Source organism: Crocodylus porosus, unplaced genomic scaffold (assembly GCF_001723895.1).
Source record: "Crocodylus porosus isolate Cpor-Errol unplaced genomic scaffold, CroPor_comp1, whole genome shotgun sequence".
Classification (NCBI taxonomy): domain Eukaryota; kingdom Metazoa; phylum Chordata; order Crocodylia; family Crocodylidae; genus Crocodylus; species Crocodylus porosus.
In genome coordinates, this window is record NW_017728948.1 from 75,267,509 (window position 1) to 75,282,169 (window position 14,661).

Below are 14,661 nucleotides of genomic sequence, written 5' to 3' on the forward strand. Positions count from 1 at the left end.
CCCCACACTGCCGGCCCATGTTCATCTTGGCATCAATGATGACTCCAAGATCCTTTTCTGCCTCTACCCTGACGAGAAGGGAGTTCCCCAGCCTGTAGGTATGCTGCTGGTTCTTCCTCCCCAGGTGCAGCACCTAACACTTATGTGCCCTCCTGCTCCCTTTGATCCCCGTTGGGATTACCTCCCTTTGGGCTTGGAGGATTGTCTCCTTAAGGATCAACCACTCTTTTTGGACACTTGGCTCCCTTCCCCTCCGTGCTTCCCTGACAGTGAGCTAAGGAGAATAGAAGTCTGCCCTCCTGAAATGTAGGGCTGCTGCCTCTTAAATTATTGTTCTAAAACTATAAAAACTCCCTTCACTCCCACCCCTCTTCAAGAAGTCTGACTACTTCTCTCTCCCCTGGTTTAACTTTTCAGGGGTCCAGTTGCCAGCTCACTTTACTGTATCTAGACTTGGCCAGCTAATCTTCAGGTCTTATGCCTCATTTTAAGGGACAAGATGACAACCCTTCTTTCCTCTCTCCCTCTTGCTTATTTTTTTCTGTCTGGCAGCTGAGTGTCGCCCCCCCCCCATTCTTCTGTCAAAGAGACCAGAAAGCTGTCAAAGACACCAGAACCAGTCTTACTGCCCTAACAGTGTTCACAGCATTAGGTTGCATCATGGCTTCATGATTCCCAAGGGACTTGCCATTACTTACATCAGGCATAACTGACTCTCTCTGCATGAAAACATACTTCTGAGTAGGATACAACTCCGTTCTTTGTTCCCCACAGGAGGCGGAGTTCTTCCTTAGGATCTTATGAAGATGACAGAGAGGATTTGACCCCTGCACAGCTGACCCGGAGGATTCAGGGACTTAAGAAAAAGATCAGGAAATTTGAGGAGAGATTTGAAGAGGAGAGGAAATACAGGGTAAGCCATTTGCAATCAGCTTGCATTGTGACCCAAGTTGAGGAGGGCTTCTGAAGATATAATACCTGAAAGCGAAGAAGAATGGAACTGCTGAACAACAAATTTAAATCACGCTTTCTTGTATTAGCATCGCCAAGTGAATTCCTTTCCAAGGCACAGGAAACAGTCTAATAAACTGCTTGGATTTTTATTGCTGCTTTTTCTAAACATGCCAAAAGCTGATAGCTGTGTGTGTGGGAGTGTCTGAGTTAAACTTCTTATTTATTTAAAATTTGGCTGATTGGGGTGCACAGATGCATCTTGTTTTAGTGAGTCTATGAGGAGGTGGTAATTCCAGGCTTTTAGTGCATTGCAAAGGAAAGGAAGGGCTCCTTGACTCTGGTTCTCTGCCCATGCACAAAGTACTGCTGAGTGACACGAATGTACTGAACTCTCATTTTTCATGACATTGACTAACAACATTTAAGGACCTAAAAGTTCACATGCATGCACATTAGCTGCTGATGAAAACTGTAGGTTTCAGTACTTGTCCAAAGTAGAAAGAAATGGAATCAAATGGGGAAATAGTGCAGTCTGTCCTTGGCCTGGGTCATCTAGCCAGTTAAGTGGCTTCTGTGCCTTTCTTTACACTATAATACTTAACACTGTCAGTCTTCAGAGGGCTTTAAAACATTTATTGACCCATCTGATATTCTTGTTGGCGAGGCAGTCAAAACTGTCATTCACATTTTACAGGTGGGGAAAATTGAATTTTAAATGAGTTGCCCAGATGTCAGGAAGGTAGTACTAAAAGTGTGACTAGACATCAAACATTTGTAGCTCCCCCTCCTGCATCCATCACCTCTTCAGACAGGCTTTTGTCTCAATTTCTGCCCTGCCATTCTTTCAAAACCATTTCAGTGTGGATTTCTGTCCTTTTTCTTCCAGCCATCCCACAGTGACAAAGCAGCTAACCCAGAGGTATTGAAATGGACAAATGACCTTGCAAAATTCCGGAAGCAGCTTAAAGGTGAGTCGCCTACCATGGAAAAATGGCCTGCAGTAGAGGCTGACCTCGCATGGTTCTCACAGTCCATGTGAGTTCAGCATACTGCTACACTGAGCTGTTACCTTGTCACTGAGAGTGTTCTTTTTCTATCCCCCACCCACCGTACCCTCCCTCCAAACCTATGCAGAGTCAAAATTGAAGATATCTGAAGAGGATCTGGTTCCTGTGACACGCCAACGGAGCAACACTCTCCCTAAGAGCTTCGGCTCTCAGCTTGAAAAGGAGGAAGACAAGAAACAAGACCTGTCTGACAAATCTGCAAAGCCTGCAGTTGAAGCAACCCTAGAGTCTGTTCAGAAGAAACTCCAAGAAAAACGAACAGAGACGAGCAGGCCTGAGGACATTAAGGTACATTTCGGGCAGATCAGGGTTAGGTGCCACGCCTGGATGTATGTTTCAGCAGTGCTCAGGGTTGTGATAGCTTCTGCTACCCATGTAGGATCATCCAAACTGCTAGGCTTAGAATCTACTTCTGAATTTTGTTTTAAATAGCTTGACCTTTCACCTCCCACTGTAGCACACCATGCTGTAACCAATTTTTGTCATATGGTATTGTGATTCTCAAAGCATTGTCCGTACTGAATGTCTTAGTGTCCTTTGTATCTCTGAGGTTCCAAGATCCATTCTAAAGGGATATGTTGTGAGGCATTTTCTGTGTGTTATTTAGGTTTCCCTATCTTCTGTTATGACTGGAAAGCTTCAACAAATTATGTAGGTCATCCAGCACTTCTGAAGATAGCTGTAGTTTGGCTTAGACTTCTCTCCTCTGGTAGCTCATGCCAAAGTTGTATGATCTTGTCTAAGGACACATTATCATGGCTCCTACCAGGGCCTGTCAGCTGTCTCAGAAGAGCATAGCTACATCTGAGAGTTACTGGTGTGACTCTTGTCTGATGTAGCAAGTTCCAAAGTTGTTGATAACCTTGTAAGTCAAGGCCTTGAATTGGTAGGCATAAAATACGCAATTATTTTTTTTTCTAAAACTAAATTTATCTAAGTTCTGACACATCTTTCGTGAAAAGAGGGGCAAACAATGCTCTCTGCTCCTGGGATTTATAGGAAAAAAGTTTTCAAGTTGACCATCTCAAAAGCATCTATAACAGTTCTGCGGTGGCAAGGCTCCAGGCTTTTTAAAATGTCTTTTATACTATTGGTGTAATAATGGGAGAGGGCAGTATGTGGAGTTGGAGTAAAAGGACAAGAAAAAGTCACATTGCAAGACCTATACTCATACCCCTTTAAATCAGGTAAAGCAGAAATCCTGAATGGTTATGTTGGACTATAAATCTTCAAAACTCTATGAAAATTATTTAATTCTTTTGTTGCATACATGATACTGCTTTCACATTTAAGCATTGCTTAGTTTTCATCTGTACTTATAGCATGTAATGTGAGCTGCAATGGTAACAGTATTTTAATGTGCATTACCAGGAAAAGGGGCTTGGGGAAGCAATAGTAGGTATTACATATGTTTATTCAGAAATACTGCGCCTTACTCTTTTAACTGCAGCCATAATGTAGATAAGGCCACAGATCAATATTATACTAGCCTAGAAATGTTTTGCTTTTTTTTTGGTCACTTTCTCCCATTTTTCTCCTTTGCCTTTTTATATAGGACATGACTAGAGATCAGATTGCAGCTGAGAAAGTGGCTCTTCAAAAAGCACTCTTGTACTATGAAAGCATTCATGGAAGACCGGTATGTATAGAAGTACATTGCAAAATGTTTTGATATATTTCTGCCTTGCGGTGATCAACCTCCCACTGCTGCAAAACATTAGTAACCACCTATTCTGGCAGGAGAAAGCACCATAATTTTCAGACCAGCCTCTGCTAAGTGCAGTGTTCAGAAACCTTTTCTGCAGAGAAGCTAGTTTGGGTATATGTCAGAACAGGCTTTTAATTAAGATTGTCTGCGATTTCCAATGTCGGTGGCAAGCTGTTGGCAAGAGGTGATGCTGAGATCATGAACGAAAGTAAGCTGCATTTGCTGTGTTTTTTGAAGCTGTTATAACAGTCTCTAGAATTGTAGGTGTTTAAACACCACACACAGATTCCTTCCTATGTTGAGGATTTGATCATAGAATATGTAAGGTCTCAACTCTTAGCCTTTGGCTGCTTTAAGTTATGTTGCCTCTCCTGCCGCATTGATTTTATGAACTTTGGTGGCAGATGGATGTGCGAAGGAGCTTCATTTTGGAGTGACAGTAATGCATATAGGAGCAGCAGGGGAGTAGCAAATTATTGTTTCTCAGGAGCACTGTCAAGGGAGTTGGTGAATCTGCTGTACTGATTCACTCCCTGGCTCATGTCGCATTTGAAATATTTGGTTCATGGTTTTACTGATTTATTTAATTCCTTTATTTCACTGCTGTCAATACCACTGCCCCGGCAAAATATGATCATTATAGCTTGGACTCTGCCATTGTGCTCCTTATACTTGGCACCTTAGAGCTTTATTGTCTTATAAAACACGCATCAAAACCACTCTGGAGGAGTGATTCCCTTTTCTATCTGTTCTTACAGGGACGGATTCTGCTTTCACCATGACACAAATGAAGGGTAACTCCCCATTTGGATTTGATGAATTTATGAATATTTAATCCTGGTTTCAGATCACAATCTGGCCTGTAATACCATGCTGAGACTTTTTTTTTTTTCTTTCTGTTGGTTTATTAATATGACTGCTTTTTAATTTTTTTAATAAGCTGCTTCTACAACACAGCAAAATTGAACTGATTAGCAAAGCAAGCTGCAGTTAATCAGTTTTGCTGTTTCCAGTTATTAACAGTGCTGCAGTGGAAAAGTACCGAGAATTCTTGGATAAGGTGGATAGTTCAGCCAAGGTTTTTGGTTTTGTTTTGTTTTTTGTTTTTTTAAAAGACGTTTAACTAAACAATAAAACCAGTGAAGCTTAGATTTATTGTGCAGCTGGGTCTTTCCGCACCGGTGACGGGTGAACCTGGCAAGAGGTAGGAACTGAACTGCTTTATTTAAGCCAGAAAGTCTTGTTTCTACAGAAATCCTGGAGCCAGCTGAACAATGCAAGCAGCGGCCTCTTCTTCACTAGCTGCTGTTTGCCATGTGGAGTGTTTGCCCAAGGCATTGTTAAAGGCTCCGTTATGCGAGGCTTTTTTGTGTTTTGACATTTTTCCAAAATATACTCGGGTATTGTTGGCATTATTGATATTTACTCGGTGAGAGAGTCTGTCCATGTGCACAGTTTTTTTTTTTTTTTTTCTTTAAGTCCTGCTTTAATGAATGAAGTTGCACTCATGTAAATCCGTAATAATGTATCTGGCCAAGTATGTGCACTAAGATTCTTAAATTATACCCATGTGTCTTTCCACTTCTGGTGTGATCCAGACTTGGTAGCATGGCGGACATTTTCCATTCCTCAGCACACCTAGTGATTCTTCTCTCGCACCCTATCCCCAGTCCAAACCTTGTATTTATCCTTCTTTTTTCAAAATGTGGATGTTTTATCCTCTCTGAAATGGCATAAACTGAAGGTTCAGTTCTCAGCCTCAGCAGGCACCTTTTCATATTGTTTCTAATCCTTCAGGACTGCTTAGTCCAACTGCAAAGCAATACCAGTGCATTCTCTTCATAATTAGGAAGGCTCCAAGCCTGACTCATCACTGCCTTTCTGTGGTCATGTACCCTTTTAACTCCATTGAAATCAACTAGTTGCACACAATAGTCCAACATTTGTAACGCAACTCTGACTGCATCAGCTAATGAATTTAGTTACGTCAACTAGGAGTGGTGAAATCTGTTCTTTTGAGTGCAGTAAATGGGTGGCTTATCCTTGGGGTTTTCCCATGCTGGTTACATGCTTCTCTAGAAAAATGTATTGACACGTCTTCATTTTGATGGAATGAGATTGTTCAGTGGTTTGACAGATGCATGAAATGGGAAAGACAACCCAACAAAGATTGCTGGATAGATAGATAGTCAAGTTTCTATGCAGAGACCTTGATTGTAAATAGATCTTTTAACTCAAAACTTTCTCCTTCAAAATGGGCTGTTGTAGAGACTAGCCCAGGCAAAATATTGTACATCTTCAACCCTCACAGTTAGTGGAAGTTTGCCCCTGAATTTAAACAATGCAGCATGGGCCTTTGCTGATGGGTTTTTTTAAGAGTAGTCTTGTTGAAGGTGTAGGTTAGAGAAGGTTTTCCTCCCTTACGTTCCTTTTACCCCTAGTTGATATGGGAAAGGGGGAGGGTAATCATGGGAGATGGAAGTTAGCCCCAATTCCAAGAGCTGATCTGTGACTTCCAGGCATGAAGTATTTCATTCCTTTTTCCCCCCCAGTGACATGGTTGTAGTGGTAGAGCAACTAAGGCATCATGCTGTGAATTTGGGGGCATGAGTTTGGGCCCTACTCTGGGTTTCCATCAAAGATCACCCCAATTGACCCAGCTGTAAGTGGGTATCTGGTCAGCCAGGCTAGGAAATTAAAAGGTGGCTAGATATGTTCTTGTGCCTTGTGTGCCATTGGCTGTAGAAACTGGGATGCATTAAACGCATCAATCCTATATTCCACTGAGCTCAGGAGGATCTTGGACCTTTCTGACAATGCTAAGATAGTCCCACAGGCACTTCTGTCTACAGCACATGTTCAGAGTGAATTAGCCTAAAACACAATAACCTGATGAAATTAAAAAAAAAACAATCAAAAGTGTTTACACCTAACCACAGGCTGCCTTTTCCCCCAAAAGGAACAAGAGGCAGAAATTCGTTATCATCCCTCAGGGACTGCACCATCACTATCATTCTTGCATGAAAGGGCTTAGATATTGTGGTTACTGGCATCAGTAGAAAGCCTTGAGGTAGACAGGAATGACCTTGGAATCAGCCTAAACTTCCTTTCCTAAGAGCTTTGTGTTCCAAAATTATGCCAAAGATACAATGGAAGGCCAGACGCATTATGTGACTAAAACAAGGGTGAACAGAAAAGATTAGCAATTTGGTTGTGTAGAATATTCTGCTTACTGTTTTTCTGCTTGACTAATGAGGAATTGAAGCCATAAAACCATTCCCAAGCCCTTTGCATGCATCTACTGTAAATGTAAAGCTTCCCTTCTCCTGCATTCCCTGCAATCGCTAGGAAAAACAGGGTCTTTAGAGCTTTCTTCTGAAAGAAGAGGTAGAGAGTTGAGCAATTCTACACTAATAACTGGAAGGCAATTTAAAGAAGTAAGCACAGCAGCAGAGAGGGTTGCACAATCATTGCATTGTCATCTGACCTGAGGTCTGCAGGTGATCGTGCCTGGGGTAGCTTCCAAAGGAAGTCCACAAGACTCCTTTCACTTGTTGCTATATCACCCTCCAGGATACCCACATGAGGGCAGGAAGCTCGGTGTGTTTGCCCATGAGTGCAGATGTGACTGCCATTGCATGGGTAGGGTTGGAATGAGGATAGATAATTACAAGGCCTGTTGTGAATGTCCAAAGCCCTGTTTGTCCACATGACAGAAATTGCTCAGAGGTAGCAGTCAGTACTTAGGCTTAGGCTGAGGATTGCAAGAGCAGTTCTGGGACATAGCACACCAGCCAGGTCAATGTGACAATGTTAATCCGTATACAACTCTCAGTACCATTGCTTGACAGCCTATGGCACTCACAAAAGCTAATTTCAGTCCATATAATCAGTGGTGGTTGTGTTACAGGAACACGTTACCAGCTGCCAGTTTCACAGAGCCTGTTTTATTTGGCTTTTCCAGGTAACAAAAAATGAACGTCAGGTGATGAAGCCATTGTATGACAGGTACCGCTTGGTCAAGCAGATCCTGTCCAGGGCCAACACCATCCCTATTATTGTGAGTATGGCACTTCTCTAGAGAGGATTGCTGTGTTTGGCAAAGGGGGAAGGGAGAGGGGAGGCATGTGCATCACACTTCAGGACACCACACAGTTGCAGGGGCCCAACCCCCACCTCCTTCCTCACGGAAAATTAACAAGCACATGTCATTCATTGCTTTTAAAGCAGCTGGAATAGTGAAGACCTGGTTGAAGACTCCAGTGCCTGCAGCTGGCTTTTGGCACTTTTTGCCTGCTGCTGTTCCTCTTCTTTCCAGTGGGTTGCTGCTATTATTTTTGGCCAAGGTCTCACTTTTTTTTTTTTTTTTTTTTTTTTCTTTTCTCTTTCTCCTAACCCTGTAGGCTCCTCAGTGCTGGGCTCTTACATTGGAGACCATGCCAGGAATATAGACTTGTGTCTTACCCACACTGTGGCAGGGCTGGAAAACAGCCGCAGTCAGGCTGCCGAGTTTACTCCTTGGTCAAAGGGAAGAGGGGCCAGGCAGTCTCCCAGCACTCAGCTCCTTCCGAGTGAGAGCCCACAAATGGCCAGTGCTTTCACAGTGGGTACTGTTGAGGGGTGGGGCTGCCACTTATACAGAGTCTACCACACCCCTCCTGAGGTTGAAAATCACCAGCTCTGTTTATAGGATTTTAGCTCCAGTGACTCAAAGCTGAAGTTGCTGTCATCTGACTCCTGCTGCTTCCTTTGTCACTTGCCCTAAAATGATTGTGTTCTAAAACACTCTTGACATGGAATAGTTTAATTTGCTCCATGATAGAGAGCTGTTTTATATTGTGTGCTGCCTTTTGTGAATGAGCCTTTGCTCCTTTGTTGCTGCCAGGCCATGCTTGTATCTTGGCAGCTGGTTTACTGGAGTGCCTGTTTAAATGAATGGATTGGCACAGTGGTACTCAGTGCAGTCAGATACACTGGCAGGCATGTTTTTCTGGATGCAATTGATATGTTTGCTGCATTTTTTGGGGGGAAAAAAAAAAAAAACCTGCCCAGAGCCCAAACTCTGAATAGCTCACAATGTATAGCCCCATATGGCCAGCAAGCAGCCATGCATCCTAGTAACTGCAACTGGGCCAGATTCTCAAAGGAATGCCCAGCCCTTATGGAGTCACTGAAATGAAATAATTTTGTCTTTCAAAAGTGTTCAGTGCCCAGCACCTGCCTGAGAAGAATGAAGAATGTCTTTCCTCTTCCCTCTCTCTCATAAGAACAATGAAAGGCATGCATTTGGAGGGGAGAGTACCTTTGAAAATCAGACTAGCATAAATTGAAATGCCCACATGGGATCTAGGCTCTTGAAAAATCTGGCCCCATTTGGCAGTGCTGAGTCCTTCTGAAAGTCTGACTGGACTGTTTCACTGGGTTTGCATCAGAGCCATAAAGAGCCACACAGTCTCTCAAGTTGCATACAGGGGCTTGGGGGTGCTTTTACGTCATTGTTTCCTTAAAGATGTTGTTTTTTTGGTCATGCACAGCTGGCACTCCTGTGTTGTATGCATTTTGTTCACACATTTGGCACTGGTGTCCTTAGTTTAGCAGCAACTTGGGGAAGGAGAAAAATAAAACGTTCTGTACTACAAGGGTTTTTTGCCTGGAGTTTTTTTTCTTTAAGAAGCAGTTTTCTAATGCTGGCCTGGAAATATGTTAAGAGCATGATGGAGATGAGAAGAGAGCAAGAGAACAGGTGGTGGGGTAAAAAGGGGTTCATCATATAACATACTTGTTAACGCCTATCGCAGGGTTCCCCTTCCAGCAAGCGGAGAAGCCCTTCACTGCAGCCAATTATCGAGGGTGAAACAGCATCCTTCTTCAAGGAGATAAAGGTGAAGACCTCCAGCTGCTAACTAATTGCTCAGTCTGCATCAGTTTCCCCCTCCTAGCACTGAAAGATTATTTTTTTCATCAGTGTTGATTCTTTGCAGTGTCTCCCAGAAAAATCAGTAGCTACTTTATGCCTCGCCAGTTTTGAACAAATTTATCCTTTTTGTTGTCGTGCATCGGCCTACAGTATTTTCTTGGCTTTGTGTCTTTTTCTTCTGCGCACACATTTTGCTTTGCAAAAATTCTCACAATTATTCTCAATTGCACTTTTGCTTCCTCTTCCTGTTCTATAATCCCAACAAGTTGTTGCATTCGTTTCTCTTGCTCCAAGGCTCTGCAATCTGCTCACAGCATCATGACTGAGTTGGGCTGTAACACACAGACAGTCTTTCTCCCTCTCCCCTATGAATGGACGTGGGTCATACCTACACGCATGCTCATGTCCCAACCTATGTCTGGTTCTGGCTTCACACCTTTTAAAATGCAGTTTTATAGAGATCAGCTTTAGAAGCAGAGTAAGAACAGTTCGGTTCTGTTGGCCAATATCTGACCTGGTTTGAATGGTGACAGTTTTTTCACACCATGTGCTACCGTGGGTTGGTATTTCTCAGTGTTGACCATTTGATACAAAAAGCATTGGGCCAAATTCATTATTGGTTTAATTGCATGCGACTTAAATCATCAAAGCACCAGGTATGAATTTAGTCGATATTTCTTTACCGGTGAAGGCCCAACTACCAGCACCCTTGGGCTTATTGAATAACTCAGTTACCTGCATAATGTGAATGAAGTAAACGTGTTGCTGTGACATTCTGGTCTTAATTCCACCCTCAGCCTATCTACCAGTTTACTAGGCAACATTGATTAATATTAGAAACACCATTGGCCAAGTGTCCCAGGTGAATGAATCTTTTAATAAGAAGATTGTTGCAGCTTAAATATTAGTTGGCTAGATGTTCATGTTGATTAAGGAGCAAATGCCATGTAATGCATGGGAAATATTTGTTTCTCCATCAGTGAATTGCTCTTAATATTCACTGGATGATTGCTGAACTGAGTCTGCATTTAGAGACTCTTTTTGTCAAATGCTCATTCATTTAAATTTATTTGGAGCACTGGGACATCAAGTCAGTTCAGTTACAGGGAACCAGTGACTGTAGTAACTGCCTCCTAAGCATGCTCTTATTCCATGAGAAATACAAGCTTGCCTATCCCATTTCTGTTTAAGGGCAAGAGCCTGTACATGGGCAGTTACCACAAAGTACCTCACATGGTTTAAATTCACACCCTAGCTCACTGCAGTAGCCTTTTTATGCATTCATCCCCTGAGTATTGTATCATGCAGGGAGCATTAGATATCTGTGTTCCCGAGAGCCATTCTGGCTTCCAGCAGGCTTCTGGGTGGAGTAAAGGGTTGGTTTCAACCATAAATGGGTCAGGACCCTGCTAGTCAAAATGTCCCCCCATGAAACTGCTCAAGAGATGGATTTCCCTCTATTTAAACAAGAGGGAAGTCCAGTGGGGCAGGAAAGGTACCAGTAGGGGATTCACCAGCAGGGTTTCTTGACTGAAATACGCTTCCCTCCCTGTTCTACCAAAGGGAGGCTTAGATATTCCACAGAGCCCATTTGTTCTTGCAAGCATTTAGGGAGGTCAGGGGTGGAAATTGAAGGGGAGGGACTAGCTTATGATAACCTTAGGTAGACCATCTTTAATAAACTATCCCACAAAAACGCATACCAGAGAATATTTACTGGGAAGAATGATGCACTAGAACAGTGGTTCTCAATCAGGGGACCATGGCAGCCAGAGATGCAGTGAGATCCTTTTAAGAGTGCAATGCAGTATTGGTACTGTTAGTTGTGTAAACTTCTACACATGATTCACAAGGTAAACCTAGAGATTTCAGAGGGGTATCCATAGTGTCAAAACCATTCTACCCAGTTGTGGTCTTTCTGAGTGCTTTGTCACAGAAAGAATTGTTTTTCTGTAGTCAGAAAACAAGAGAAAACTAAGCTGTCATTTTTCCAAAGGGTGCCTTCAGTCTAAAAAGATTGAGAACTACTGAAATGTTGTGTCTGTTCTTTCATGTGTTTTGACGCTGAGAGTTGCCAATGGCACCACATAGGAGACCGCAGAACAGAGCAGAGCGGAAATCTAAATGGATTGCAGGTGCAGATATGGTCTCTGTACAGTAGGCAGAGTAAGGGAATTGATTATGGCCACAAGTGTAGAGGTCTGACCTTAACCCATTTCAGAATATAACTTGAAAGGTCTGTATTGGGTATTTAGCATTTGAATTTTTATTGGTGGACTTTTTGAGATACTCCCTTCAGTTCATGGCGTGGAGGTTTTTTGCAGATGATCTCATGACCATAATTTGTAGTGGTGGGCAAGGATGGCCTAAGTAAGTGTAAATCTGGGGTGTCAAAGATGCACCCCACAGGCTGGATCCAGTCCTTAGAGTCCCACCCTCCAGTTCCTAGTGCTGCCCCTGGGTCTGTATTTGATCCATGCACTGCACATGGTGTGTGCCAGGCTGGCCCCATATACAAGATTCAGGACCCAAGCCACACACAGCACCCACTCCATCTGGTTCAGGAACTGCACTGCACACAGCACAGGTCCCAGACCAACTGGAGCAAGCACCACATGCAGCATGTGTCGTGGACTGGCCAGAGCAGGTGCTGTGTATTCTGGATCTAGCATGCAGAGCAGGAGGGGTCTGTGCACTGCTCTGGCCCCCAGAGCCAGCCCCACACCATTCATCAGATGAGTTTGACATCCCTGGTATAAATGCTACATTATGCCTGATCTTTTTATTTCCTTACCTCCCACTGACAAATTCACTGGCTTGTTTTTGCACTGTACTGATCTCTGGCTGCATGTGCAGTGCCCTTTAAACTGGAACAAATCACTGTGATTAATTTTGATTATTGTATCCTCTTCACACTTACCTGTGGGCAGGAGGGCAGAGCCACCAATTTGAAATGTACAAGCTATTTGGAAATGTTTCCTCCAACTTTGTGGATAATTTGTTACAACAGCTCATGAAGATTCTGCACTCATTCTTTTGAAAAACAAATGCCTAAACTCTTTATTCTTTCTATTGGTTAAGGAGAGTAGTCAGTGCTCCCAGCCAGTCAAGCATGAGCTGTTGTCCCCTTCTTAATTCATAATTGCCATTATTACAGTATACTGTACATCTGTAAAATGGATCCTAATGTCTGAATTAGCTAGCGAGGAGTAAGAGCAGAACTCAAATGAAACATCCGCTGCTTCTCTTACTTGAAAACTTCAAGTTTTACGTCCTTTGCCTCATAAGCTTTAAAATCTAATCCTTTGTTAAAGGCCACTTTACATTTCCGCTCTTCCCTGCAGCTTTTCTTGAGATGTTTTCAGATTTCTCTGGGATTTTTTTAATTTAGTTTCTCCCTTCCCAGGCAATGACCCTTCTCAGCTCTCCACTTGAGTAGTAACTCTTGTCTGTTACTAGATATTCTATTTCCCTGGCAAAGATCTGTGTCATAAACACAAGACTGGAGGCCAAGTCCTGATGTGCTGTAAACGTGTGCATTTATAAATTGTTGATTTTGAGAAATCTGTATGAAATTATGCCACTTCTGAATGTGGTTTGGTCACTTCTCCAATGAATCAAGTACTAGGAGACATAGGTTTGAAAGGGAGAACCCACTTACAGAAGTAATAAAAATACTACAATTGAAAATGGGCATGACATTAAAGGAAATGGCTCTGTTTGTCGCCAGTTCAACAACATGCTTCAGCACACGTTCCATTGATATTTTTGCTGCTTTAATTCTGACACTTACTGCATCTTGCTAACAGCTGAGTCTGTGGTAGTTGCAACACCTAACAGTGCTTTGTGACTGGGGAGTTTTAGTGCTTATATTCTCGCTCATTCTAAATCTTAACAATTCAGGTGCTTGCTCTGTCTGTCCACCTCTTTCTGTGTCTATATGCCAGTGCATGTGGTGAAATAATAAAACTTTTTTCAGCTGAAGGAAGTAGTGACATGTTTTGATCTGGGGGCACTGTCTCTCTCTGTAGGAGGAAGAGGAAGGTTCAGAAGATGACAGCAATGGGAAACCAGATTTCACAATCACAATGAAAACAGATTTCAGCATGCGTAGCTTCTTGGATCAGCTAGAAGATGATGCTGATGGCTTCATTTCCCCAGTGGATGATAAAATGCCTTCAAAGAGTGGCCAGGACTTGGGGCTGTCTAACCTTCATGCTGCATCTATGTATGTCAAGTTTATTTTAGACCAGCTTGGAAAGTCACTTTTCAGCAGTGTGCTGGTTTATTTGTGACAAATGCATTGATTTTGAATTCATCCCAGGTTTTGGGACAGCAGTTTTGTCTGCTTCGCTACACTACGATCAGTAGGACTGCAATCATAAAAGTGTAATGCATGCTTAACTACTTTAGTGGGGGTGGTTGTAGCTGTGTTGGTCCAAGGACATAGGAACCTTACCTAACTACTTTAGGGCATTTTTACATGTGCTCTGGGGGTCGAGGGGATGGCACTTTAGACTAGCTCTGAGAGCTGCTTTAATTAAAGTGCCCAGCATGTCTTGTGTATCAGTGTCCCAGTGTTTCAAAATGGTGGCAGGGATACTTTAAAGTTCATTGAGCGAGCTTTAGTTAAAGTGCCCTCACCACCATTTTGACACATGGGGACACTGATGCACGAGAAGTGGAGGCTGGCTGGAGCATGCTAATTAGCATGGTGCAGCAGACTTGATTAATTGTTGTTGTGAATGCATCGGAGCAGCCTCCCTACAGATGTACAGGCACCCTTAGTAATCAGGAATGAGATTTACTTTTAGGTGTAAACTAAATATAAGTTTAAGGACTTTGCTGAATTAAGTCCATAACACAGAACATTATGCTATTCACAGAGTTGTTAGGAAGTGTCTTCAAGATTAGGCTCTTACAATGTTTATAATTTTTTGAAGATGTACTGTACCTTTTTGGTTTCAGTGTTCTCTGTAATTTGTGTTCCACGCTTACATGCATATAAAATAATA

At 42.7% G+C, this 14,661-nt stretch overlaps 1 protein-coding gene across 6 annotated transcripts in view; it reads left to right on the forward strand.

Annotated features, from left to right (window-relative positions):
- FAM13A (family with sequence similarity 13 member A) overlaps window positions 1-14,661 on the forward strand; it is a 236,904-nt gene that overhangs the window by 219,537 nt on the left and 2,706 nt on the right. For 5 of the 6 annotated variants that reach the window (XM_019552862.1, XM_019552863.1, XM_019552866.1 and 2 more), the window contains 7 exons: window positions 775-913; window positions 1,841-1,922; window positions 2,089-2,309; window positions 3,577-3,660; window positions 7,694-7,789; window positions 9,528-9,611; window positions 13,678-13,874. In XM_019552862.1, the coding sequence (XP_019408407.1) occupies window positions 775-913; window positions 1,841-1,922; window positions 2,089-2,309; window positions 3,577-3,660; window positions 7,694-7,789; window positions 9,528-9,611; window positions 13,678-13,874 (903 nt within the window). The remainder of the gene's footprint in view (window positions 1-774; window positions 914-1,840; window positions 1,923-2,088; window positions 2,310-3,576; window positions 3,661-7,693; window positions 7,790-9,527; window positions 9,612-13,677; window positions 13,875-14,661) is intronic. The other variant, XM_019552864.1, reaches the window with a different exon arrangement.